Source organism: Oncorhynchus keta, chromosome 6, assembly GCF_023373465.1.
Source record: "Oncorhynchus keta strain PuntledgeMale-10-30-2019 chromosome 6, Oket_V2, whole genome shotgun sequence".
Taxonomy (NCBI): Eukaryota; Metazoa; Chordata; class Actinopteri; order Salmoniformes; family Salmonidae; genus Oncorhynchus; species Oncorhynchus keta.
The window spans coordinates 6,068,913-6,095,711 of NC_068426.1; the positions used below are offsets into that span (position 1 = coordinate 6,068,913).

Genomic DNA, 26,799 nt, shown 5'->3' on the forward strand with positions numbered 1-26,799 from the left:
AATCTGATAGTTATGGCGTCACGTGATGCTAATCTGATACAGTTATGGCTTCACCTGATGCTAATCTGATACTGTTATAGCTTCACGTGATACTAATCTGATACAGTTATGGCTTCACGTGATACTAATCTGATACAGTTATAGCTTCACCTGATGCTAATCTGATACTGTTATGGCTTCACGTGATACTAATCTGATACAGTTATAGCGTCACGTGATACTAATCTGATAGTTATGGCTTCACGTGATGCTAATCTGATAGTTATGGCTTCACGTGATGCTAATCTGATAGTTATGGCTTCACGTGATGCTAATCTGATAGTTATGGCATCACGTGATGCTAATCTGATAGTTATGGCTTCACGTGATGCTAATCTGATAGTTATTGCTGCACGTGATACTAATCTGATACAGTTATGGCTGCACGTGATGCTAATCTGATAGTTATAGCTGCACGTGATGCTAATCTGATACAGTTATGGCTTCACGTGATGCTAATCTGATAGTTATGGCGTCACCTGATGCTAATCTGATACAGTTATGGCGTCACCTGATGCTAATCTGATACAGTTATGGCTTCACCTGATGCTAATCTGATACTGTTATAGCTTCACGTGATACTAATCTGATACAGTTATGGCTTCACCTGATGCTAATCTGATAGTTATGGCGTCACGTGATGCTAATCTGATAGTTATGGCTTCACGTGATGCTAATCTGATAGTTATGGCTTCACGTGATGCTAATCTGATAGTTATTGCTGCACGTGATACTAATCTGATACAGTTATGGCTGCACGTGATGCTAATCTGATAGTTATGGCTTCACGTGATGCTAATCTGATACAGTTATGGCTTCACGTGATACTAATCTGATACTGTTATAGCTTCACGTGATGCTAATCTGATAGTTATGGCTTCACGTGATGCTAATCTGATAGTTATAGCTGCACGTGATGCTAATCTGATACAGTTATGGCTTCACGTGATACTAATCTGATACTGATATAGCGTCACGTGATGCTAATCTGATAGTTATGGCTTCACGTGATGCTAATCTGATACAGTTATGGCTTCACCTGATGCTAATCTGATACTGTTATAGCTTCACGTGATACTAATCTGATACAGTTATGGCTTCACGTGATACTAATCTGATACAGTTATAGCTTCACCTGATGCTAATCTGATACTGTTATAGCTTCACGTGATACTAATCTGATACAGTTATAGCTTCACGTGATACTAATCTGATACAGTTATAGCTTCACGTGATACTAATCTGATACAGTTATAGCTTCACGTGATACTAATCTGATAGTTATGGCGTCACGTGATACTAATCTGATACAGTTATAGCTTCACGTGATACTAATCTGATACAGTTATAGCTTCACGTGATACTAATCTGATACAGTTATAGCTTCACGTGATACTAATCTGATACAGTTATGGCTTCACGTGATCTAATCTGATAGTTATGGCGTCACGTGATGCTAATCTGATAGTTATGGCTTCACGTGATGCTAATCTGATAGTTATGGCTTCACGTGATGCTAATCTGATAGTTATTGCTGCACGTGATGCTAATCTGATAGTTATGGCTTCACGTGATGCTAATCTGATAGTTATTGCTGCACGTGATGCTAATCTGATAGTTATGGCTTCACGTGATGCTAATCTGATACAGTTATAGCGTCACGTGATGCTAATCTGATACTGATATAGCGTCACGTGATGCTAATCTGATACAGTTATGGCTTCACGTGATACTAATCTGATACTGATATAGCGTCACGTGATGCTAATCTGATACTGTTATAGCTTCACGTGATACTAATCTGATACAGTTATGGCTTCATGTGATGCTAATCTGGGTGCCAGTCTGCTGTTATGACAGAAGGTCCAAGTAAAGGGTTACCCAGAGTGCCATTGAACTGACCTGTTATCTCCATCCCTCTTTCTCTCTCTCTCTCTCTCTCGCTGTCTCTCTCTCGCTCTCTCTCTCTCTCTCTCTCCATCAGTTGCAATTCTTGCACCAAATGCAGCAGCAAATGGCTATGAGGGGGGCGGGGCCTCCGGGGGTGTCGCCACGGCTACATACCGCCAGCCAACCAAGAAGTAAGAGGAAGAGGAGCACACCGCAGCCTCACCCCTAATCATGAAGATGACGACACCCTACACACACACACTCATAAAATGACCCCCAGCCATCTGGTGAGCAATGCCATGGCACCTCCCCAAATCATGGAGAGAAAACCAACCCCTTCCCCTTCATGAAGACATGAATGATCCAAACTGCACTCTCCTCCCTCACTGTGGAGACTCTGCCTCCCAACTCCCTCACTGCGGAGGCACTGTTGCCTCCCAACTCCCTCACTGTGGAGATCCTCTTGCCTCCCAACTCCCTCACTGTGGAGATCCTCTTGCCTCCCAACTCCCTCACTGTGGAGACTCTGCCTCCCAACTCCCTCACTGCGGAGGCACTGTTGCCTCCCAACTCCCTCACTGTGGAGATCCTCTTGCCTCCCAACTCCCTCACTGTGGAGACTCGGTTGCCTCCCAACTCCCTCACTGTGGAGATCCTCTTGCCTCCCAACTCCCTCACTGTGGAGACTCGGTTGCCTCCCAACTCCCTCACTGTGGAGATCCTCTTGCCTCCCAACTCCCTCACTGTGGAGACTCGGTTGCCTCCCAACTCCCTCACTGTGGAGACTCGGTTGCCTCCCAACACCCTCACTGTGGAGACTACAGGCAAAAATACTTGTTCTATTGTAGCGGAGAGAAGATGAAATGTATGATGTAATAATGGATAACGCTTTCTCACCCAGCACCATAACACGGTCATAACCATCTCATAACACACATATTTAGACCGGTTGTGACAGGTATTGCGTTATATGGCTGTTGTGACACCTACCTAAGTGTCAAAACCTACCACACAAGGCAAAACATTCTAATGCACCGTAACCTACGTGTCAACAGTACATTTTTTTTTTTTTTTAAATGTACCATATTAATTGTAATTGATGTCAGACATGCACCTAGTCCAATGCTCTATTGTTGATGACTGGGATGAATGCAGGACAAGACACCCTCTTTGTGACTGACGAAAGGACTATCTGATTATGACGGTCATAAAGTGTATTTTCTACATGATGGAACAAAAACTTAAAGGATTTAAAGGTTGTTTTTTTTAAGGAACTTTGCCTGGGGGAAAAACTGATTTGAGTTAGTGTGGGTTTTGACACTTTTGCAGGGGTTTTCGCCGGCCATAAAATAACACAATGTCACAACCGGGGTAAATACATGGGTCATAAGTGTTGACCGTATTGAGAGGTTATGGGTGTAGAGTAAAGTGTAATCAATAATGCTTTTGGTTGGTGTGAGCCCGAATCAGGTTGTCCCGACGACCATAGAACTGTTTTTTTAGAAACAGAACCCCCACCGTTTTTAAAATAACCGTTTTTTGAAGTGTGTTAGGAAATTATGCGTTCTTTTGTTAGTGGGAGGAGTTTCCTCCCCCCGACGGCTGTCCTGTTGTCCCCCTGCGGCGACTCAAACAGAGCCTAACTCAGAAGACTCCTCGTCAACGACCGTGCCTGATTCTCCATGGCTTTGGGTGCATCTGAAAATGGGTCACTATTCCCTTCATAGTGTACTACTGTTGATCAGGCTCTGGTTAAAACTAGTGCACTATGTAGTAAATAGTGTGCCATTTTACGGTCACAGAATAGCTCTCTCTGCGGGAAGATGATCATGACGCCGAACACAGAGAACTTGTTTTCCCAGCATGCAATTGCTGAGTTCGTTTTTCATACGGCATTTTCTTGTACTAGTGTGAGGAGGGGGGGGGGGGCTGGGCAGTCAAGAACAAGTGTATATTTGTGTGAGACATTTCTGGGACACTGAGGCAGAATGTTTTAAATGGTCTTTATCAGCAGTTTGTTGTGATAAAGAAAATATATATTGACAGGAAAATACAACTTTTAGAGAAAAATAAACGTGTGTGTGTTTATTTCGGTGTCTTGTCGCTCTGTGTGACTTTGTCGATGAGTTTGCGGACCTCCCTGTGTCTCGTCGTGGCTCGGCTGATACAATCCTGAAGCTTCTCACCTGATAATGACGTACCACCTGGAGAAGAAGAAGAGAAACAAAGGAGAGTGTTCAGACAACAGGTGACCCCGTGAGAACTTCTAAAGAGATCAGAAAGTATTCACACCCCTTGACTTGTTCCACATTGTTGTTTACAGCCTAGAATTCAAAATGGATGAAAGTAATTTCTTTCCTCACCCAGCTACACACAATGATAGTGTCAATACATGTTAGAATCACCTTTTGGCAGTGATTACAGCTGTAGGTCTTTCTGGGTAAGTGTCTTAAGAACTCCGCACACCTGGATTGTACAATATTTTCATAAAACTCTGTTGGTTGTTTGTCATTACTAGACAGCCATTTTCAACTCTTGAAATGGATTTAAGCCTGATTTTAATTCAAAACTGTTAACTAGGCCACTCGGGAACATTCAATGTCTTAGTGAGAAACTCCAGAGTATATTTGATATTGTGTTTAAGGTTATTCGTCCTGCTGAAAGGTGAATTTCTCTCCCAGTGTCTGTTGGAAAGCAGACAACCAGGTTTTCCTTTAGGTTTTTGTTTTATTAAAGAGCTAACAAACCCCTTAGTCCTTGTCGATGACAAGCAGACCCATAACATGATGCAGCCACCACCATGCTTGAAAATATGAAGTGGTACTCAGTGACGTGTTTGATTAGCCCCAAACATAATGGTTAGTATTGCCGCAGTTTTACTTTAGTTCGTTGTTGCAGAATATTTTTTATTCTTCCTCAGTTTGACCTCAGCAACTGAGTTAGAAAGGTCACCTGTATCTTTGTGTTGACTGGGAGCATTGATACACCATCCAAAGTGTAATTATAACTTCGTGTTCAAAGGGATATTCAATGTCTGCTTTTTTTTTTTATCCATCTACCAATAGGTGCCCTTTGTGAGGCATTGGAAAACGTCCCTGGTCTTTGTGGTTGAAATTCACTTTGACAGAGGGACCTAATGTAACAGTATAACTCTAGACCGTCCCCTCGCCCATACCCGGGCGCGAACCAGGGACCCTCTGCACACAACAACAGTCACCCACGAAGCATCGTTACCCATCGCTCCACAAATGCCGCGGCCCTTGCAGAGCAAAGGGGAACCACTACTTCAAGGTCTCAGAGCGAGTGACGTCACCGATTGAAACGCTAACTAAGCTAGCCGTTTCACATCCGTTACACTAACATATACTGTAATTGTATATGTGGGGTACAGAGATGAGTAGTCAAATCAAACACTTATTGCGAACAGAGTATAACTTGTTTAAAAAGTATTTAGTCAGCCACCAATTGTGCAAGTTATCCCACTTAAAAAGATGAGGCCTGTATTTTTCATCAATAGGTACACTTCAACTATGACAGACAAAATGAGGAAAAAAAATCCAGAAAAAATTTAGTTGTAGGATTTTTTATGAATTTATTTGCAAATTATGGTGGAAAATAAGTATAGCCTCATCATCTTAAGTGGGATAACTTGCACAATTGGTGGCTGACTAAATACTTGTTTTGCCCCACTGTACATGTAGGTCGGGTTATTCAAGTGACTGTGCATAGATGTAGCAGGAGCATACAAAGAGAAAACACACTGGGTTCATGAAAATAGTCTGGGTCACCATTTCATCAACTGTTCAGCAGTCTAATGGCTTGGGGGTAGAAGCTGTTCAGCAGTCTAATGGCTTGGGGGTAGAAGCTTCAGCAGTCTAATGGCTTGGGGGTAGAAGCTGTTCAGCAGTCTAATGGCTTGGGGGTAGAAGCTGTTCAGCAGTCTAATGGCTTGGGGGTAGAAGCTGTTCAGCAGTCTGATGGCTTGGGGGTAGAAGCTGTTCAGCAGTCTGATGGCTTGGGGTAGAAGCTGTTCAGCAGTCTAATGGCTTGGGGGTAGAAGCTGTTCAGCAGTCTAATGGCTTGGGGGTAGAAGCTGTTCAGCAGTCTGATGGCTTGGGGGTAGAAGCTGTTCAGCAGTCTAATGACTTGGGGGTAGAAGCTGTTCAGCAGTCTGATGGCTTGGGGGTAGAAGCTGTTCAGCAGTCTGATGGCTTGGGGGTAGAAGCTGTTCAGCAGTCTGATGGCTTGGGGTAGAAGCTGTTCAGCAGTCTGATGGCTTGGGGGTAGAAGCTGTTCAGCAGTCTGATGGCTTGGGGGTATGGCAGTCTGATGGGGGGGTAGAAGCTGTTCAGCAGTCTAATGGCTTGGGGTAGAAGCTGTTCAGCAGTCTGATGGCTTGGGGTAGAAGCTGTTCAGCAGTCTAATGGCTTGGGGGTAGAAGCTGTTCAGCAGTCTAATGGCTTGGGGGTAGAAGCTGTTCAGCAGTCTAATGGCTTGGGGGTAGAAGCTGTTCAGCAGTCTAATGGCTTGGGGTAGAAGCTGTTCAGCAGTCTAATGGCTTGGGGGTAGAAGCTGTTCAGCAGTCTAATGGCTTGGGGGTAGAAGCTGTTCAGCAGTCTGATGGCTTGGGGGTAGAAGCTGTTCAGCAGTCTGATGGCTGGGGGTAGAAGCTGTTCAGCAGTCTGATGGCTTGGGGGTAGAAGCTGTTCAGCAGTCTGATGGCTTGGGGGTAGAAGCTGTTCAGCAGTCTAATGGCTTGGGGTAGAAGCTGTTCAGCAGTCTGATGGCTTTGGGGTAGAAGCTGTTCAGCAGTCTAATGGCTTGGGGGTAGAAGCTGTTCAGCAGTCTAATGGCTTGGGGGTAGAAGCTGTTCAGCAGTCTAATGGCTTGGGGGTAGAAGCTGTTCAGCAGTCTAATGGCTTGGGGGTAGAAGCTGTTCAGCAGGCTGATGGCTTGGGGGTAGAAGCTGTTCAGCAGGCTGATGGCTTGGGGGTAGAAGCTGTTCAGCAGGCTGATGGCTTGGGGGTAGAAGCTGTTCAGCAGGCTGATGGCTTGGGGGTAGAAGCTGTTCAGCAGGCTGATGGCTTGGGGTAGAAGCTGTTCAGCAGTCTGATGGCTTGGGGGTAGAAGCTGTTCAGCAGTCTGATGGCTTGGGGGTAGAAGCTGTTCAGCAGTCTGATGGCTTGGGGGTAGAAGCTGTTCAGCAGTCTAATGGCTTGGGGGTAGAAGCTGTTCAGCAGTCTAATGGCTTGGGGGTAGAAGCTGTTCAGCAGTCTGATGGCTTGGGGGTAGAAGCTGTTCAGCAGTCTGATGGCTTGGGGGTAGAAGCTGTTCAGCAGTCTAATGGCTTGGGGGTAGAAGCTGTTCAGCAGTCTAATGGCTTGGGGGTAGAAGCTGTTCAGCAGTCTAATGGCTTGGGGGTAGAAGCTGTTCAGCAGTCTAATGGCTTGGGGGTAGAAGCTGTTCAGCAGTCTAATGGCTTGGGGGTAGAAGCTGTTCAGCAGTCTAATGGCTTGTAGAAGCTGTTCAGCAGTCTGATGGCTTGGGGGTAGAAGCTGTTCAGCAGTCTGATGGCTTGGGGTTAGAAGCTGTTCAGCAGTCTAATGGCTTGGGGGTAGAAACTGTTCAGCAGTCTAATGGCTTGGGGGTAGAAGCTGTTCAGCAGTCTAATGGCTTGGGGGTAGAAGCTGTTCAGCAGTCTGATGGCTTGGGGGTAGAAGCTGTTCAGCAGTCTGATGGCTTGGGGGTAGAAGCTGTTCAGCAGTCTGATGGCTTGGGGGTAGAAGCTGTTCAGCAGTCTAATGGCTTGGGGGTAGAAGCTGTTCAGCAGTCTAATGGCTTGTAGAAGCTGTTCAGCAGTCTAATGGCTTGGGGGTAGAAGCTGTTCAGCAGTCTAATGGCTTGGGGGTAGAAGCTGTTCAGCAGTCTAATGGCTTGGGGGTAGAAGCTGTTCAGCAGTCTAATGGCTTGGGGGTAGAAGCTGTTCAGAAGTCTAATGGCTTGGGGGTAGAAGCTGTTCAGCAGTCTAATGGCTTGGGGGTAGAAGCTGTTCAGCAGTCTAATGGCTTGGGGGTAGAAGCTGTTCAGCAGTCTAATGGCTTGGGGGTAGAAGCTGTTCAGCAGTCTAATGGCTTGGGGGTAGAAGCTGTTCAGCAGTCTAATGGCTTGGGGGTAGAAGCTGTTCAGCAGTCTAATGGCTTGGGGTTAGAAGCTGTTCAGCAGTCTAATGGCTTGGGGTAGAAGCTGTTCAGCAGTCTAATGGCTTGGGGGTAGAAGCTGTTCAGCAGTCTAATGGCTTGGGGGTAGAAGCTGTTCAGCAGTCTAATGGCTTGGGGGTAGAAGCTGTTCAGCAGTCTAATGGCTTGGGGGTAGAAGTTGTTCAGCAGTCTAATGGCTTGGGGGTAGAAGCTGTTCAGCAGTCTAATGGCTTGGTGGTAGAAGCTGTTCAGCAGTCTAATGGCTTGAGGGTAGAAGCTGTTAAAGAGCCTTTTGGTCCTAGACTTGGCTCTCCGGTACGGCTTGCTGTGCGGTAGCAGAGAGAATACTCTGACTTGGGTGGCTGGAATCTGACCATTTTTAGGGCCTTCCTGGTATAGAGGTCCTGCATGTCAGGAAGCTTGGCCCCAGTGATATACTGTACACACTACCCTCTGTAGCGGTTTGCGGTTTGATGCCGAGCAGTTGCCATACCAGGCTGTGATGCAACTAGTCAGGATGCTCTCGATGGTGCAGCTGTAGAACTGAGGATCTGGGGACCCGTGACAAATCTTTTCCTGAGGGAGAATAGGCGTTGTAGTGCCCTCTTCGCGACTGTCTTGGTGTGTTTGTTGGTGATGTGGACACCAAGGAACTTGAAGCTCTTAACCTGCTCCACTACAGCCCCGTCAATGTTAATGGGGGCCTGTTCGGCCCGTCTTTTCCTGAAGTCAACGATCAGCTCCTTTGTCTTGCTCACTTTGAGGGAGAGGTTGTTGTCCTGGCACCACACTGCCAGTTCTCTGACCTCCCCTCTACAGGCGGTCTCATCGTTGTCGGTGATCAGGCCTACCACCCTTGTGTCGTCTGCAAACTTCATGTTGCAGTGTACTTGGCCACACAAATCGTGGGTGAACAGAGAGTACAGGAGGGGACCAAGCACACACCCCTGAGGGACCCCAGTGTTGAGGATCAGCGTGGCAGACGTGTTGTTACCTACCCTCATCACCTGGGGGTGGCCCTTCAGTAAGTCCAGGATCCAGTTGCAGAGGGAGGTGTTTAGTCCCCGGGTCCTTAGCATATTGATGAGCTTTGAGGGCTCTATGGTGTTGAACGCTGAGCTGTAGTCAATGAATAGCATTCTCACGTAGGTGTTCCTTTAGTCCAGGTGGGAAAGGGCAGTGTTGAGTGCAATAGAGATTGTATCATCTGTGGATCTGTTGGGGCGGTATGCGTATTGGATTGGGTCGAGGGTTTCTGGGATGATGGTGTTGTGAGCCATTACCAGCCTTTCAAAGAATTTCATAGCTACAAATGTGAGTGCTACGGGTCTGTAGTCATTTGGTTAGAGCGTTGGGCCAGTAACCAGCAGGTAGCCTAGTGGTTAGAGCGTTGGGCCAGTAACCGAAAAGTTGTTGGATCAAATCCCAGAGCTGACAAGGTACAAATCTGTCCTTCTGCCCCTGAACAAGGCAGTTAACTCACTGTTCCCCTGAACAAGGCAGTTAACCCACTGTTCCCCGGGCATTGAAGATGTGAATGTTGATTATTGCAGCCCCTCCACACCTCTCTGATTCAGAGAGTTCAATGCAGAAGACACATTTCAGTTCAATACATTGTTGGACAACTGACTAGGTATCCCACCTTCCCTTTTCCCATTTAGTCGGGATACCTTGGTGTTCTTGGGCACAGGGATTAGACTCGGTCAGGGAGAGGTTGAAAATGTCAGTGAAGACACTTGCCAGTTGGTCACGCATGCTCCGAGTACACGTCCTGGTAATCGGTCTGAGGATGTTGACCTGTTTAAAAGTCTTACTCACATTGGCTACGGAGAGCGTGATCATATAGTCGTCTAGAACAGCTGGTGCCGTCACGCATGTTTCAGTGTTGTTTGCCTCGAAGCGAGCATAGAGGACATTGGGCCGTAATAGTTTGCAAGCCCTGCCACATCCAACGAGTGTCAGAGACAGTGTAGTTGGATTCAATCTTAGTCCTGTATTGATGCTTTGCCTGTTGTTCCCGAGGGCTGTATTTTCAATGAGCATCGGGACGAGTTATCCCTCTCCTTGAAAGCGGCAGCTCTAGCCTTTAGCTCAGTGTGGATGTTGCCTGTAATCCATGGCTTCTGGTTGGGATATGTACATGCGGTCGCTGTGGGGATGACGTCGCCGATGATTTGGATCTGGGTAGTGGCGGATTTACTACTGAGCAGTGAGGACTAGGGAAGGAGCTAGAGATTGACAGGCGGGTTAATTTGGGCAGTGACTTTAGGAGTGGGTTAGGGGACCAGACAGTGTGGTAAGGTTAGGGGACCAGACAGTGACTATAGGAGTGGGTTAGGGGACCAGACAGTGTGGTAAGGTTAGGGGACCAGACAGTGACTATAGGAGTGGGTTAGGGGACCAGACAGTGTGGTAAGGTTAGGGGACCAGACAGTGACTGGTAAGGTTAGGGGACCAGACAGTGTGGTAAGGTTAGGGGACCAGACAGTGTGGTAAGGTTAGGGGACCAGACAGTGTGGTAAGGTTAGGGGACCAGACAGTGTGGTAAGGTTAGGGGACCAGACAGTGTGGTAAGGTTAGGGGACCAGACAGTGTGGTAAGGTTAGGGGACCAGACAGTGTGGTAAGGTTAGGGGACCAGACAGTGTGGTAAGGTTAGGGGACCAAACAGTGTGGTAAGGTTAGGGGACCAGACAGTGTGGTAAGGTTAGGGGACCAAACAGTGTGGTAAGGTTAGGGGACCAGACAGTGTGGTAAGGTTAGGGGACCAGACAGTGTGGTAAGGTTAGGGGACCAGACAGTGTGGTAAGGTTAGGGGACCAGACAGTGTGGTAAGGTTAGGGGACCAGACAGTGTGGTAAGGTTAGGGGACCAGACAGTGTGGTAAGGTTAGGGGACCAAACAGTGTGGTAAGGTTAGGGGACCAGACAGTGTGGTAAGGTTAGGGGACCAGACAGTGTGGTAAGGTTAGGGGACCAGACAGTGTGGTAAGGTTAGGGGACCAGACAGTGTGGTAAGGTTAGGGGACCAGACAGTGTGGTAAGGTTAGGGGACCAGACAGTGTGGTAAGGTTAGGGGACCAGACAGTGTGGCTCTCTAACCTGGCTTGTGGAGGGCACAGAGTCGCTCTTCCTCGTCTGTTACCACTGTGATTGTGGCTGTAGACAGGCTCTCTTCCTCAGCGGTGGGGTCGACAATCATTATAGAGCTACACAGGACAGACAACACTGTAAGAACCATGTAACACAGTGGTCACCAACCAGTCGATCTTCCAAGGCATTCCTAGTCGATCACCAAACATTTCTGCAGAAAAGACTCAGATAATGACTTGTGTTTCTTTTTTTTTGTCTTTGTGCTGAGCCGTTGGCGGTAGCTACACTTTAATCGGAAGCCCTGCGGTTTTGTTATTATTAGCTTCTCGTTGTGTTGATTTTAATATTGAGGAATATTTCACTTTCTCTGGTCATCGGAACAACATGAATTTGTGCCTGAGGTAGATACGGTGTGACTTGAGTTTCGCCATCAGGTGGAAGACCTTGTCCCCTCTCTCTGGTCAGTCTCACCAGAGGAAAGGAAGGAGAGAGAAGGCAGGTACCATTGAGACAGACTCTCTGCTACTCTCCCCTTCCCTCAGCTGAGACTAATGCAGTGTTCAAAACAACTAGGAACTCGGATATCTCCGAAATCCGACTTCGGTGTACGAGGACAGGCATATAATATGCTGTGATAATGCATCAGGCCAGGCATATAGCCAATATGCTGTGATAATGCATCAGGCCAGGCATATAGCCAATATGTGATAATGTATTAGGTCAGGCATATAGCCAATATGATGTGATAATGTATTAGGCCAGGCATATAGCCAATATGATGTGATAATGTATTAGGCCAGGCATATAGCCAATATGATGTGATAATGTATTAGGCCAGGCATATAGCCAATATGATGTGATAATGTATTAGGCCAGGCATATAGCCAATATGATGTGATAATGTATTAGGACAGGCATATAGCCAATATGATGTGATAATGTATTAGGCCAGGCATATAGCCAATATGATGTGATAATGTATTAGGCCAGGCATATAGCCAATATGATGTGATAATGTATTAGGACAGGCATATAGCCAATATGATGTGATAATGTATTAGGCCAGGCATATAGCCAATATGATGTGATAATGTATTAGGAGGCATATAGGATGTGATAATGTATTAGGCAGGCATATAGCCAATATGATGTGATAATGTATTAGGAGGCATATAGCCAATATGATGTGATAATGTATTAGGACATATAGCCAATATGATGTGATAATGTATTAGGTCAGGCATATAGCCAATATGCTGTGATAATGTATTAGGACATATAGGATGTGATAATGTATTAGGCATATAGCCAATATGATGTGATAATGTATTAGGTCAGGCATATAGCCAATATGATGTGATAATGTATTAGGCCTGTGATAAATGTATTAGGACAGGCATATAGCCAATATGATGTGATAATGTATTAGGCCAGGCATATAGCCAATATGATGTGATAATGTATTAGGACAGGCATATAGCCAATATGATGTGATAATGTATTAGGACAGGCATATAGCCAATATGATGTGATAATGTATTAGGTCAGGCATATAGCCAATATGATGTGATAATGTATTAGGCCAGGCATATAGCCAATATGTGATAATGCATCAGACCTACTGCAAACTGTATTAGCTTAACGTCCTTTTTTAAGTCGTGAAAAATCTAATTGGAGAGGCAGATCTCGGCTGTGAAAGTGATCTGGACTCAGAAAATGTTGGTGACCACTGATATAATACACATCTAATGATAACTCACGTCACAATATGTCCACAGTAAAGAATTATAATTCACATAGTTTAAAATGAAGCTTAAATCTCCTCTCTGGGTGTGAACTAAAATCAGGAAATGGTCCTGGGTGATGGTGAATGAAAGACACTTACTCATCAAACACAATGAAAGAGGCCCCTACAGGGTGTTTGTGGATGTTCAGACCTCTCCTGTTCTCCAGGGTCACCTCGGGAACCTCGGTCTCTTTGTTGACTGTCACCTCTGGGAGACGCGCTGTGTGAAACCAGGCGACAAGGGCATTATATATTATAGCAAAACGGCAGACGGTTTCTAAAAATAAGAGATTTTTTCAAAATCAGGAATTGCTATTTTTACCCTAAGGTCATACTAAGAAAGTTACATACAGCCATGAGGTCAATACGATTACAACAGTAGCTGGTTACTGGTAAATGTTGAGCCAATCTCATCACTCAAAAAAAGATTATATTTTTTTCAACTCAGACAGGAAGTGACAGTGTCACAGGCAGGATCTGAACCCGGAGGTCTCCCACAGGGAGAGAAACCAGCGTCTTGACCTCCAGACCAAGAGGAAATTCCTCCTGACACTTTTTTTGGGGGGTTAGCACCAGAAATCCTGAGCCACAGTCATGTACACTACATGAGCACAGTGAAAAAGTCAGCAGGGGTGTATTCATTAGTCACAAAACGTCAAAACATTTTGTCTGTTACAAACTCTAAAGGAAATGCTTGTTTTTGTTGTTGTAGCAAAACCTTTTGTGTTTAAAAATGTGTTTAAAAATGTTTTGCAACGCAATCGGACTAATGAATAGACCCCAGGTCTCACCGTTCTGTAGAGCTGCCAGCAGGGCGATGAGACAGGCGTCCAACAAGTTGCCGTCATAGTCCAGACACATGATGTCACAGTACAGGACCCAACACAGCTAGAGAACAGCAGAGCCAAGTATCAGAATCACAGCTGAAAACTAGAGATCAGTAAAACGGGCAATCTGAGGTGGTTGAGGTCAGGTTCAATTCCCAATCAATCTGAGTACAGTGAAATTCAAATGGTCTTACAACGCTTTTCAACGAGGAACACGAGGAATGTGGTTTACTTTCCCGAATTGCAATGGAATTGATCCCCAACCCCGGTAGACGACATGTATTAAGCTGTGATAGTAAAACACAGTGTGTACCAGTCCTCTCAGTGTGTCACACGGTGAAGTTTAACGGAACTACCTTTCCTTTCACAATGCACAAGTCCTCTTTCTGGACGACGGCAGAGCTGCAAGGCAAAATAATGTTTACAAACATCCACGGAAATACACGACATTTGAACATGCCAGTAACCATTTGAGGCTCGTCAAATAGCTGTTACGCTAAAAAGGGCATCATCATCATCATGTTCACAGTATTATTCCAACCTCATAGTATGGAGATGTACACCGAGTGTACAAAACATTAGGAACACCTGCTCTTTCCATGACATAGACTGACCAGGTGAAAGCTATGACCCTTTATTGATGTCACTTGTTAAATCCACTTCAGTCACTGTAGACGATGGGGAGGAAACAGGTTAAATAAGGATTTTTAAGCCTAGAGACAGTTGAGACATGGATTGTGTACGTGTGCCATTCAGAGGGTGAACGGGGCAAGACAATATTTAAGTGCCTTTGAACGGGGTACGGTAGTAGGTGCCAGGCGCACTGGTTTGTGTCAAGAACGGCAAAGCTGCTGGGGTTTTCACGCTCGACAGTTTCCTGTGTGTATCAAGAACGGTCCACCACCCAAAGGACATCCAGCCAACTTGACACAACTGTGGGAAGCATTGGAGTCAACATGGGCCAGCATCCCTGTGGAACGCTTTCAACACCTTGTAGAGTTTCATGTCCTGATGAATTGAGGCTGTTCTGACGGCTAACAAGGGGAGAGTGCAACTCAATATTAGGAAGGCGTTCTTAATGTTTTGTACACTCAGTGTATATAATACAACAGGAAAATCATGTTTTTTTTTTTAACTGCCCTGGACCCTTTAAACACAGAGTTACCTCTCTATGACATCAGCGATGAACTGGCTGGCGGCCTGAGCCTGTTCTCCTGGAGGTCCAGGACGGAACCGAGACGAACACAGAGGAGGCAGGTCTACATTGGGTACTGAGAGAGAGAGAGGTCAAATACACAGAGGCGTATACATACAGTATATATACACACACAAATATATATACGGTACATATACACACACAAATATATATACGGTACATATACACACACAAATATATATACGGTACATATACACACACAAATATATATACGGTATATATACACACACAAATATATATACGGTACATATACACACACAAATATATATATACGGTATATATACACACACAAATATATATATACGGTATATATACACACACAAATATATATACGGTACATATACACACACAAATATATATATACGGTATATATACACACACAAATATATATATACGGTATATATACACACACAAATATATATATACGGTATATACACACACACAAATATATATATACGGTATATACACACACAAATATATATACGGTATATATACACACACAAATATATATACGGTATATATACACACAAAAATATATATATACGGTATATATACACACAAAAATATATATATACGATATATATACACACAAATATATATACGGTATATATACACACAAATATATATACGGTATATATACACACAAATATATACACGGTATATATACACACACAAATATATACACGGTATATATACACACACAAATATATATACGGTATATATACACACACAAATATATATACGGTATATATACACACACAAATATACATACGGTATATATACACACACACAAATATACATACGGTATATATACACACACAAATATATACTACGGGAATGTAAAGTTGTATGAAATAACAACTATACATACGGTATATCTTGCTCTCCATCTTTGTAGAACTATATACAGATCCCATAATATACGGTATATATACACACACACATATATACGGTTCTTACACACACAAATATAGCCTTTATATATACACACACACATATATACGGTATATATACACACACACATTATATACGGTATATATACACACACATATATATACGGTATATATACACACACAAATATTCTACGGTATATTCACACACACATATATACAGGTATATATTCACCACCTATTGATATATACACACACCAAATATATTACGGTATATATCACACACAAATATATATACGGTATATATAACCTGGAGAAATATATATAGGATATATACACACAGAAATATGTATACGTATATACACACACACAAAGATATATACGGTATATACACACACACAAATATACATGGGGAGATGGACACACACAAATATATATACGGGGATATATACACAGACACACACATGGAACAGGATATATACACACACACACATTTTACATTACATTTAAGTCATTTATATACGCTATTATACACACACACACAAATATACGGTATATTCACACTTATGACAAATATAGTGGAACACACACAAATATAAATCTTTTATACGGTATATATACACACACACATATATAACGGTATATATACACACACAAATATATATATACACACCCAAATATATATATACAGTATTCAGGTGTCTCACAAAAGGTGGTGATATATGACACACACAAATCCTATATACGGAGTATGTTCCACCATTGGGGAGCCAGAAGGGAATGTAAAGTTTTGACTGGGCAACTCTCCATCTTGCTCTCCATCTTTGTAGAACTAGTATACAGATCCCAGAAGGTAACTCGTCCACCTATTAGTTCTTCCACTTACCAATGTAGCCTTTATTAGGTGCATCTACTGCTGGGCTGGTCAGTTCCTGTGGATCAAATATACAACGGGAATGAGTTGGGTTGTTCGGGTCACTAAGGTTCTGCTTTAGTTCTTTACTTGAGGACAGGTTACTATTCACCCCTTTGATGCCACACATGACCGTGGTGTTTCCAATCTTCACCAGGGCTGAGCCGTCTGCTGTGGATATAGAACCTGGAGAGAGAGAGATGAAGAGGATGAGGGAGAGGGATGTGTCTCTCACACATGGGGGAGATGGAAGAGAATGGGGGAGAGAGAGAGACATGGGGAGATGGAAGAGGATGAGTGAGACACGAGGGAGAGAGAGAGATGGGGGAGATGGAAGAGGATATGAGAGAGAGACATGGGGGAGAGAGAGAGAGAGACGTGGGGGGAGAGAGAGAGAGACATGGGGGAGATGGAAGAGGATATGAGAGAGAGACGTGGGGGACGACGACGTGGGAGAGAGAGAGACATATGGGGGGGTTAAACTGATCACAGTTCAGTTGTTCTCACCTATATTCAATGTCGTGGTTCTGAATTCACCCAGCTCCCTTCCATCAGGACGGCAGTTCTCTTTCTGCAGAGAACAGTTCACCATTACCATCATGGTTTGTTCAGGGAATCATATTCTAACAGTTCACCATTACCATCATGGTTTGTTCAGGGAATCACATCCTAGCAGTCAGTGTCAAGTCCACATAACTAACCTAACATTTACAAAAGGTTCAAAGTAATGTGTAAGACAGAGGATGCTGCTGAGGGGAGGACGGCTCATAATAATGGTTGGAACGAGAAAATGGAATGGTATCAAACCACGTGTTTGATGTTTTTGATACAATTCCACTCCAGCCTTTACCACGAGCCCGTCCTCCCCAATTAAGGCACCACCAACCTCCTGTGGTGTAAGACAGCGCTACTAACCAGAAAACTCCGGTGGTATTCCAAGGGCTCAGCAGTTCTGGGGACACAAATTCAACTAGTTGGTTAACTTAGAATAACTGACTAGCTAATTGACGTTAGATGGCGAACAACTTTGCTAACTAACGTTCGTTGTGTCAGTAGCCTGTATGGTCTGTGGAGCCAGAGAGCATCTGATCTGTGTTGGAGACTACTGAATAGCCCAACTACACGATTAGCCTGCGTGTCGAACAAGCCTCTGATCCGTGGGTAGTCTTATCATTTCGGAGACGTGTAAGAATCTCAGACAGTTCATATAGGTTATTTGATGAATGTAAAATGTACACTTACTTGAATCCAGCCGCCATGGCGTTTTTATTAACCACGTGGGCTCGTCTGATGTTCTGACGTCAGAACGGAAGCCCACAAATCCGTTTCGGTTCATTGTATCGCAAAGTTATCGCGAAACCAGATCAACTTGCACATTTAAGCCTTGAATTCATCTTGTATTTTTTTTTTATATAATAAATAAATAAATAAATAAATATTGTCAAATAAAAAGGTTTAGAAGGCAAAGAATAAGCGTTGCACACGTTCACCCTCCAAGACAGCAGGGGTCAGAGTTTCATTCGATGTCAATCGCTGAGGTCCCGCTTGCATCTATATGATGATGTGGTTTTCTGCACGGAGTTACTTCCGCCTAGGTGTTTCCCTGTGACTGGAAGTTAAGTTCAAACTGATCCGCCCGATACAATACTGGAAGTATTACGGCTATGATAGTGTATCTCTCCTTCTCCGAAGAGTGTTTGTCAGAGATATTCGCCACGGAACAGTACAGTTAAGTCATTTAGCAGGCTAACTAGCCACGGTAGTAGCGAGCCACTGTCTCCTTACTGCAGGTGTTTGTCTATGCTACAGGGAATGGGAGAATGGATTGTCTATGTGAAATAATTCACTGTCTGGTCGGATTGGCAGTGGCTGCTTTGATCGTGGTGAGTGGTACACTTGCTACAGTATTTGTCTAACAGGTAATGTTGTGTATGTCAAAGTCTTGTTCAGGTTTACTGAGCTGTCAGAATGAGTGAGAGGGCACTTCTGTGTGCATCCAATCAATCAATCAATTAATCAATCAATCATAGCTTTGAATACTATGTTATATGCCTAAATGTCTTTGTTTACATATTGACAAGAATATAGAATCAACGGAACCAAAACGGACAGTCAGAACAATCTAGAACCTGATTCTTAACTCTGTTGTGATTCTATTTGACAGGTGCTGCTGGTAGCCCACCTGACTGCCGGGATGGTGGACCTGAAACGCCATGCGAAGGAGACGTTGTTCCCGACCGCGACTGGAGAGAAGGAGCCCTTCCCCAGCCTTCATGACCCCAGCTCCCTGGAGCTGTCTGTAATAGTGCCTGCCTATAATGAGGAGCTACGAAGTGAGTCACAGACGGGCAGACAGATAGACAGAAAGCTCTCTGGTAGTGCCTGCTCACCACGAGGGGCTAGAAGTGGGTGGGCAGACAGAAAGCTCTCTGGTAGTGCCTGCTCACCACGAGGGGCTAGAAGTGGGTGGGCAGACTGATAGACAGAAAGCTCTCTGGTAGTGCCTGCTCACCACGAGGGGCTAGAAGTGGATGGGCAGACAGAAAGCTCTCTGGTAGTGCCTGCTCACAACGAGGGGCTAGAAGTGGGTGGGCAGACTGATAGACAGAAAGCTCTCTGGTAGTGCCTGCTCACAACGAGGGGCTAGAAGTGGATGGGCAGACAGATAGACAGAAAGCTCTCTGGTAGTGCCTGCTCACAACGAGGGGCTAGAAGTGGATGGGCAGACAGATAGACAGAAAGCTCTCTGGTAGTGCCTGCTCACAACGAGGGGCTAGAAGTGGGAGGGCAGACAGATAGACAGAAAGTTCTCTGGTAGTGCCTGCTCACAACGAGGGGCTAGAAGTGGATGGGCAGACAGATAGACAGAAAGCTCTCTGGTAGTGCCTGCTCACAACGAGGGGCTAGAAGTGGATGGGCAGACAGATAGACAGAACGCTCTCTGGTAACAACAGATTGTAACAACAGATTGTGGGCAGACAGATAGACAGAAAGCTCTCTGGTAGTCCCTGCTCACAACGAGGGGCTAGAAGTGGGAGGGCAGACAGATAGACAGAACGCTCTCTGGTATTAAAGGTGGATGAGACGGTAGGATCATATAGACAGATTGTAACAACAGATTGTAACAACAGCTTTCATTGCCTTGCAGCTAGTGACTAGCGTCAATCTTGGCTTCGAGGATTTTTTGCCCTATTTATACCTGGGATAGACTGCGTTCACACAGGCAGCCCAATACTGATAATAAAACACTAATAATTAGTATTTTGACCATTCAGATCAGCTATTTCAATTGAGCCAAATATCAGAATTGGGCTGCCTGTGTAAACGCAGCCGTAGACTACATATGTGTGACCTGTTATGTGTTTTTGCCGTTGCAGTGCCTGTGATGATGGAGGAAGCTATGGGATACCTGGAGAACAGACAGGTGAGTGGCCACTCCCACTGTTAGGAATGAAAGTAAGAAGCAACATATGATCATGGAGGGACAGTGTGTGCAGGATTTTGTTCCTAATTAGTCTTTTGACCAATCAGATCAGCTCAGAAAACGATCTCTGGTAAAAAAAAAAAAGATCTGGTGTGATTGGTGAAAAAAAACAATTAGTGGAAAAAATATTAGAATTTGGCTGCCTATGTAAACACAGCCTTTTTAGGTGATGAATTAAATAATGAGTTACGGCTCTAAACTGTTCACATTGTGAAGTGAACAACCAGCGATGAAAATCATTATTCCGTCATTGTTCAAAGTAGCCACCAGATGGCAGTAATGATTTACAATTAATGTGTTGGTGGTTGACCCATGCCCTCTTTTTAGTTAAAGTTTCAATGGTTTTCCTTTGTGAAATTGCAGACTGCAAACACTCTCTGAAATACTTGATGTTAACCGACTAAAATAATCCAGCGCCAGATTATATTTAAATGTGACTAAAATAATAAATATTGATACGATCAAAACAAAGAATATATTAGAAAAAGAATATCAAATTATTGTTTTCTCATTTTCTCTCTCTCTTGTCTCTCTCTCTCTCTCTCTCTCTCAATTAAATTGACTTTATTGACATGGCAAGTTCCTTATTATTTACATTGTCAAAATATATAACTAAAAATGTTGGGACCAACAGCAATAATAATAATAGTAGTAGTGGACATGGGATTACCATTAACAACAATATTAATGAGAACAACAATACATTAAAGCAATGGTAGTATACCAGTGTCAACATGACTGAGAAGACACGTGACCTGGTAGTAGACCAGTGTCAACATGACTGAGAAGACACGTGACCTGGTAGTAGACCAGTGTCAACATGACTGAGAAGACACGTGACCTGGTAGTAGACCAGTGTCAACATGACTGAGAAGACACGTGACCTGGTAGTAGACCAGTGTCAACATGACTGAGAAGACACCTGACCTGGTAGTAGACCAGTGTCAACATGACTGAGAAGACACGTGACCTGGTAGTAGACCAGTGTCAACATGACTGAGAAGACACGTGACCTGGTAGTAGACCAGTGTCAACATGACTGAGAAGACACGTGACCTGGTAGTAGACCAGTGTCAACATGACTGAGAAGACACGTGACCTGGTAGTAGACCAGTGTCAACATGACTGAGAAGACACGTGACCTGGTAGTAGACCAGTGTCAACATGACTGAGAAGACACGTGACCTGGTAGTAGACCAGTGTCAACATGACTGAGAAGACACGTGACCTGGTAGTAGACCAGTGTCAACATGACTGAGAAGACACGTGACCTGGTAGTAGACCAGTGTCAACATGACTGAGAAGACACGTGACCTGGTAGTAGACCAGTGACTGAGAAGACTGGGTAGTAGACCAGTGTCAACATGACTGAGAAGACACGTGACCTGGTAGTAGACCAGTGTCAACATGACTGAGAAGACACGTGACCTGGTAGTAGACCAGTGTCAACATGACTGAGAAGACACGTGACCTGGTAGTAGACCAGTGTCAACATGACTGAGAAGACACGTGACCTGGTAGTAGACCAGTGTCAACATGACTGAGAAGACACGTGACCTGGTAGTAGACCAGTGTCAACATGACTGAGAAGACACGTGACCTGGTAGTAGACCAGTGTCAACATGACTGAGAAGACACGTGACCTGGTAGTAGACCAGTGTCAACATGACTGAGAAGACACGTGACCTGGTAGTAGACCAGTGTCAACATGACTGAGAAGACACGTGACCTGGTAGTAGACCAGTGTCAACATGACTGAGAAGACACGTGACCTGGTAGTAGACCAGTGTCAACATGACTGAGAAGACACGTGACCTGGTAGTAGACCAGTGTCAACATGACTGAGAAGACACGTGACCTGGTAGTAGACCAGTGTCAACATGACTGAGAAGACACGTGACCTGGTAGTAGACCAGTGTCAACATGACTGAGAAGACACGTGACCTGGTAGTAGACCAGTGTCAACATGACTGAGAAGACACGTGACCTGGTAGTAGACCAGTGTCAACATGACTGAGAAGACACGTGACCTGGTATGAAAGACGAAACAAAAAAAGATGGGTAATATTATGGACATTACTTTGCACTTTTCACTGGCTGTCCCTCAGGTTGTGTCCCTCAGGTTGTGTCCCTCAGGTTGTGTCCCTCAGGTTGTGGCAGGAGGACACATATTTGGCTGCCGAAACTGCACATTTTGGCTTTTCACCTAATAAATATTAGATTTTTTTTCCTTCAAATTCTTTGTATTGAATTTTAACTTTGGGAAATAAATATTCTCTTAGGTCTGAGTATTTGTCACAGTGTAATAGGAAATCTCTCTCTCCCTACAGAAACAGCAGCCGTTGTTTACCTATGAGGTCATTGTGGTGGACGACGGCAGCAGTGACCAAACAACAGAGGTACCACCGTGACGATCTGTTATAAACACTTGTTGTTGTTGTTGTTGACAGCCATTTGTCTTTCAGAAATATTGTTCCTCCATATAAAATGGTAGAATCGGACCCTGTTTTCGAGGTAATAGTTTTTAACGTGTTGTCCTCCCAGGGTGCCTTGCGGTACACCAGGACATGTATAGGTAAAATAGTCAAGTGTACGTATTGGTCCTGTCTTCCCAGGTTGCCTTGCGGTACACCAGGACATGTATAGGTAAAATAGTCAAGTGTACATATTGGCGTTGTCCTTCCCAGGTTGCCTTGCGGTACACCAGGACATGTATAGGTAAAATAGTCAAGTGTACATATTGGCGTTGTCCTTCCCAGGTTGCCTTGCGGTACACCAGGACATGTATAGGTAAAATAGTCAAGTGTACATATTGGCGTTGTCCTTCCCAGGTTGCCTTGCGGTACACCAGGACATGTATAGGTAAAATAGTCAAGTGTACGTAAGGTGTACAGGACATGTATAGGTAAAATAGTCAAGTGTACATATTGGCGTTGTCCTTCCCAGGTTGCCTTGCGGTACACCAGGACATGTATAGGTAAAATAGTCAAGTGTACATATTGGCGTTGTCCTTCCCAGGTTGCCCACCAGGACATGTATAGGTAAAATAGTCAAGTGGTCCTGTCTTCCCAGGTTGCCTTGGGTACACCAGGACATGTATAGGTAAAATAGTCAAGTGTACATATTGGCGTTGTCCTTCCCAGGTTGCCTTGCGGTACACCAGGACATGTATAGGTAAAATAGTCAAGTGTACATATTGGCGTTGTCCTTCCCAGGTTGCCTTGCGGTACACCAGGACATGTATAGGTAAAATAGTCAAGTGTACGTATTGGTCCTGTCTTCCCAGGTGTACACCAGGACATGTATGGTAAAATAGTCAAGTGTACATATTGGCGTTCCTTCCCAGGTTGCCTTGCGGTACACCAGGACATGTATAGGTAAAATAGTCAAGTGTACATATTGGCGTTGTCCTTCCCAGGTTGCCTTGCGGTACACCAGGACATGTATAGGTAAAATAGTCAAGTGTACATATTGGTCCTGTCTTCCCAGGTTGCCTTGCGGTACACCAGGACATGTATAGGTAAAATAGTCAAGTGTACATATTGGCGTTGTCCTTCCCAGGTTGCCTTGCGGTACACCAGGACATGTATAGGTAAAATAGTCATGTATGTCTTCCCAGGTAAAATAGTCAAGTGTACATATTGGCGTTGTCCTTCCCAGGTTGCCTTGCGGTACACCAGGACATGTATAGGTAAAATAGTCAAGTGTACGTATTGGTCCTGTCTTCCCAGGTTGCCTTGCGGTACACCAGGACATGTATAGGTAAAATAGTCAAGTGTACATATTGGCGTTGTCCTTCCCAGGTTGCCTTGCGGTACACCAGGACATGTATAGGTAAAATAGTCAAGTGTACGTATTGGTCCTGTCTTCCCAGGTTGCCTTGCGGTACACCAGAAAGTATGGCGCAGACAAAGTCAGAGTCCTGACCCTGGTGAAAAACAGAGGGAAAGGAGGGGCCGTCAGGATGGTGAGACACGCACACACGCACACGATGGTCACACGCACGCACACGCACGCACACACACACACGCACGCACACACACGATGGTGAGACACACGCACGCACGCACGCACACACACGATGGTGAGAGCTCTGCTTGTAAATTTAGAGATACACAATATACATATATTTAATTCTATATCTCTGCTCACTGCCACATTTTAAAATAAGGTTATTATCTAGTAACTCCGTACTGGACAGAACGCTGCCTTTGACAACAGAACGCCATTCACCACAACTGTCACATTCAACTTAGAATTATGTGTGTGTGTGTGTGCGTGTGTGTGTGTGTGCCTGCGTGTGTGCCTGTGTGTGCCTGTGTGTGTGCCTGCGTGTGTGTGCGCGTGTCTGTGTGTGTGTGTGCGTGTGTGTGTGCGTGTGCGTGTGTGCGTGTCTGCGTGTGTGTGTGTGTGCGTGTCTGCGTGTGTGTGTGCGCGTGTCTGTGTGTGTGTGTGTGTGTGTCAGGGTACTCTGAGTTCCAGAGGGAAGCTGATATTGATGGCGGACGCGGACGGAGCCACTAAGTTTGCAGACGTGGAGAAGGTGGAGGCCGGCCTTCATGACGTAAACATCAAACCAGTGGGTGTTATGATTCTAGCTTTATGTTGTCTAGAATATCAATGTCATTTCCCTGACTAGGCTATATAATGTTTCTGTTTTGACCAGAGTCCTGTTCTACCAATCAGGTTTGACAAGATTGCCAGTTAGCTTTGGTCAACTGAGTTCAACTCAGGATAACCCTGTACCATGAAAGTGGCTCATCTTTTAGCCAGGGATGTTTCTATGGCAACGAGTCCTTCAGAATGAACCTGCTCTGGGTGCTGACTGACTCAGGGCTAACTCCGTTTTTCCTGAATGAAGTGTCTGAGCCACAAGTTGAGGACCAATGAAATCCGATTCCCTCCCTCTCACAGAGATATTATCATCGTCCCCTTCAAGATGACTGATTCACATGTTTTATTCATCAAATGTTTTTTATGTGTAAAGAAATTGTAATGTTAAAATGCCAATCACGTGGTCTCCTGAGTGGTGTAACCATCTAAGGCATCTCGGTGCTAGAGGCGTCGCTACAGACCCGGGTTCGATCCCAGGCTGTATGACAACTGGCCGTGATTGGGAGTCCCATAGGGCGGTGTACAATTGGCTGAGCATCGTCCGGGTTTGGGGAGAGTTTGGCCGGGGGTGGGGGGGGCTTTACTTAGCTCACCGCGCTCTAGCGACTCTGTGTGGTGGGTTGAGGGAGCCTGCAGGTTTCCTCCCGAGACATTGATGCGAGTGGTTTCCGGGTTAAGTGTGGTGTTAGGAAGCCTGGTTTGGCGGGTTTCAGAGGCAGTGTGACTTGACCTTTGACTCCCGACCCTGTTGGGGAGTTGCAGCGATGAGACAAGTTTGAAATTGGGGAGAAAAAAATGGGTCAAATAATTAAAAAGTAACTATCACATTTTACTAAGGACAGCATCTGCTTTCCCAACTACGTTTTACAACGAGATTGTATTTTGAAATTTGCAACGGGCAAACTGACAGCCGGGAGCCAACCATAGAGCCGGGAGCCAACCATAGAGCCGGGAGCCAACCATAGAGCCGGGAGCCAACCATAGAGCCGGGAGCCAACCATAGAGCCGGGAGCCAACCATAGACATATAATTCATAGAATGGTAGTTCCAGTTCAAGTCAAGACCTGCAGCCATTGTTAGTGTTCAGTTTAACAGCCAGTGTCTATGGCTCTATGGCCACAACGCAACAAGCTGCTCCACAGATAGGAGGTGCATTGAAATACACACCGAAGACTGCATTAACGATAAGTAATAGCCTGCTGAATTTGCAAGATAACTTTTTTTTTTTTGTTGGCACAAATGAAACTGTGGCTAATGACACGTCCGTGGATTGATGTTTCGGCATTGTCTCAATAAAGAGTTTGGCGTTCAACTAGCCATGTGTGACATGCACGTTCAGTTCCAAGTCTGCTAGAATTAATGGCAGACGTAGCAAGCAATATCTACTGTCGTAGTACGGATGAAGCCTGAGCTCGAATGGCTAACTGAAGTGGATGCTGGCTAACTGAAGCGGAAGCTGGCTAGTTGAAGCTGGCTAGCTGAAGCTGGCTAACTGAAGCGGAAGCTGGCTAGCTGAATCTGGCTAACTGAAGCGGATGCCAGCTAACTGAAGCGGAAGCTGGCTAGCTGAAGCTGGCTAACTGAAGCGGAAGCTGGCTAGCTGAATCTGGCTGACTGAAGCGGAAGCTTGCTCTGGTCTATTGACTTCAATCGCAGATTACAAAGGAAAACCAGCCACGTCACGGACACTGACGTCTTACTCCCGGACAAGCTAAACACCTTCTTCGCCCGCTTTGAGGATGTATATGCTATATTCTATTCTACTGTATTTTAGTCATTGCTACTCTGACATTGCTCAATCTAATCTTTATATATTTCTTAATTTTATAATTTTACTTTTAGATTTGTGTGT

At 44.8% G+C, this 26,799-nt stretch overlaps 3 protein-coding genes across 14 annotated transcripts in view; 2 read left to right on the forward strand and 1 right to left on the reverse strand.

Annotated features, from left to right (window-relative positions):
• The window catches only part of supt20 (SPT20 homolog, SAGA complex component), a 44,494-nt gene extending 40,477 nt beyond the window's left edge, over positions 1-4,017 (forward strand). For 7 of the 11 annotated variants that reach the window (XM_052520350.1, XM_052520349.1, XM_052520348.1 and 4 more), the window contains one exon: positions 2,024-4,017. In XM_052520350.1, the coding sequence (XP_052376310.1) occupies positions 2,024-2,158 (135 nt within the window). In that variant the 3' untranslated portion in view covers positions 2,159-4,017. The remainder of the gene's footprint in view (positions 1-2,023) is intronic. The other 4 variants (XM_052520357.1, XM_052520358.1, XM_052520354.1 and 1 more) reach the window with 1 other exon arrangement.
• On the reverse strand, positions 3,919-18,180 carry exosc8 (exosome component 8). Its single transcript, XM_052520364.1, has 11 exons — positions 18,092-18,180; positions 17,765-17,801; positions 17,357-17,420; positions 16,962-17,035; positions 16,823-16,868; positions 14,996-15,101; positions 14,187-14,232; positions 13,795-13,891; positions 13,103-13,223; positions 11,227-11,333; positions 3,919-4,133 (listed from the first exon to the last, which is right to left on the reverse strand). Exons 1-11 carry the CDS (start codon positions 18,106-18,108, stop codon positions 4,015-4,017), a joined length of 834 nt encoding a protein of 277 aa, XP_052376324.1. The 5' UTR covers positions 18,109-18,180; the 3' UTR covers positions 3,919-4,014.
• A 221-nt stretch (positions 18,181-18,401) lies between these two features.
• Positions 18,402-26,799, forward strand: part of alg5 (ALG5 dolichyl-phosphate beta-glucosyltransferase) — an 18,904-nt gene continuing 10,506 nt past the window's right edge. Inside the window, exons 1-10 of one of the 2 annotated variants that reach the window (XM_052520362.1) lie at positions 18,402-18,732; positions 19,014-19,182; positions 20,227-20,273; positions 22,664-22,732; positions 23,165-23,195; positions 23,239-23,310; positions 23,436-23,548; positions 23,680-23,782; positions 23,953-24,064; positions 24,137-24,283. In XM_052520362.1, the coding sequence (XP_052376322.1) occupies positions 18,670-18,732; positions 19,014-19,182; positions 20,227-20,273; positions 22,664-22,732; positions 23,165-23,195; positions 23,239-23,310; positions 23,436-23,548; positions 23,680-23,782; positions 23,953-24,064; positions 24,137-24,167 (810 nt within the window). In that variant the 5' untranslated portion in view covers positions 18,402-18,669 and the 3' untranslated portion in view covers positions 24,168-24,283. Of the gene's footprint in view, positions 18,733-19,013; positions 19,183-20,226; positions 20,274-22,663; positions 22,733-23,164; positions 23,196-23,238; positions 23,311-23,435; positions 23,549-23,679; positions 23,783-23,952; positions 24,065-24,136; positions 24,301-24,798; positions 24,913-26,799 lie in introns of those variants that run through there. The other variant, XM_052520361.1, reaches the window with a different exon arrangement.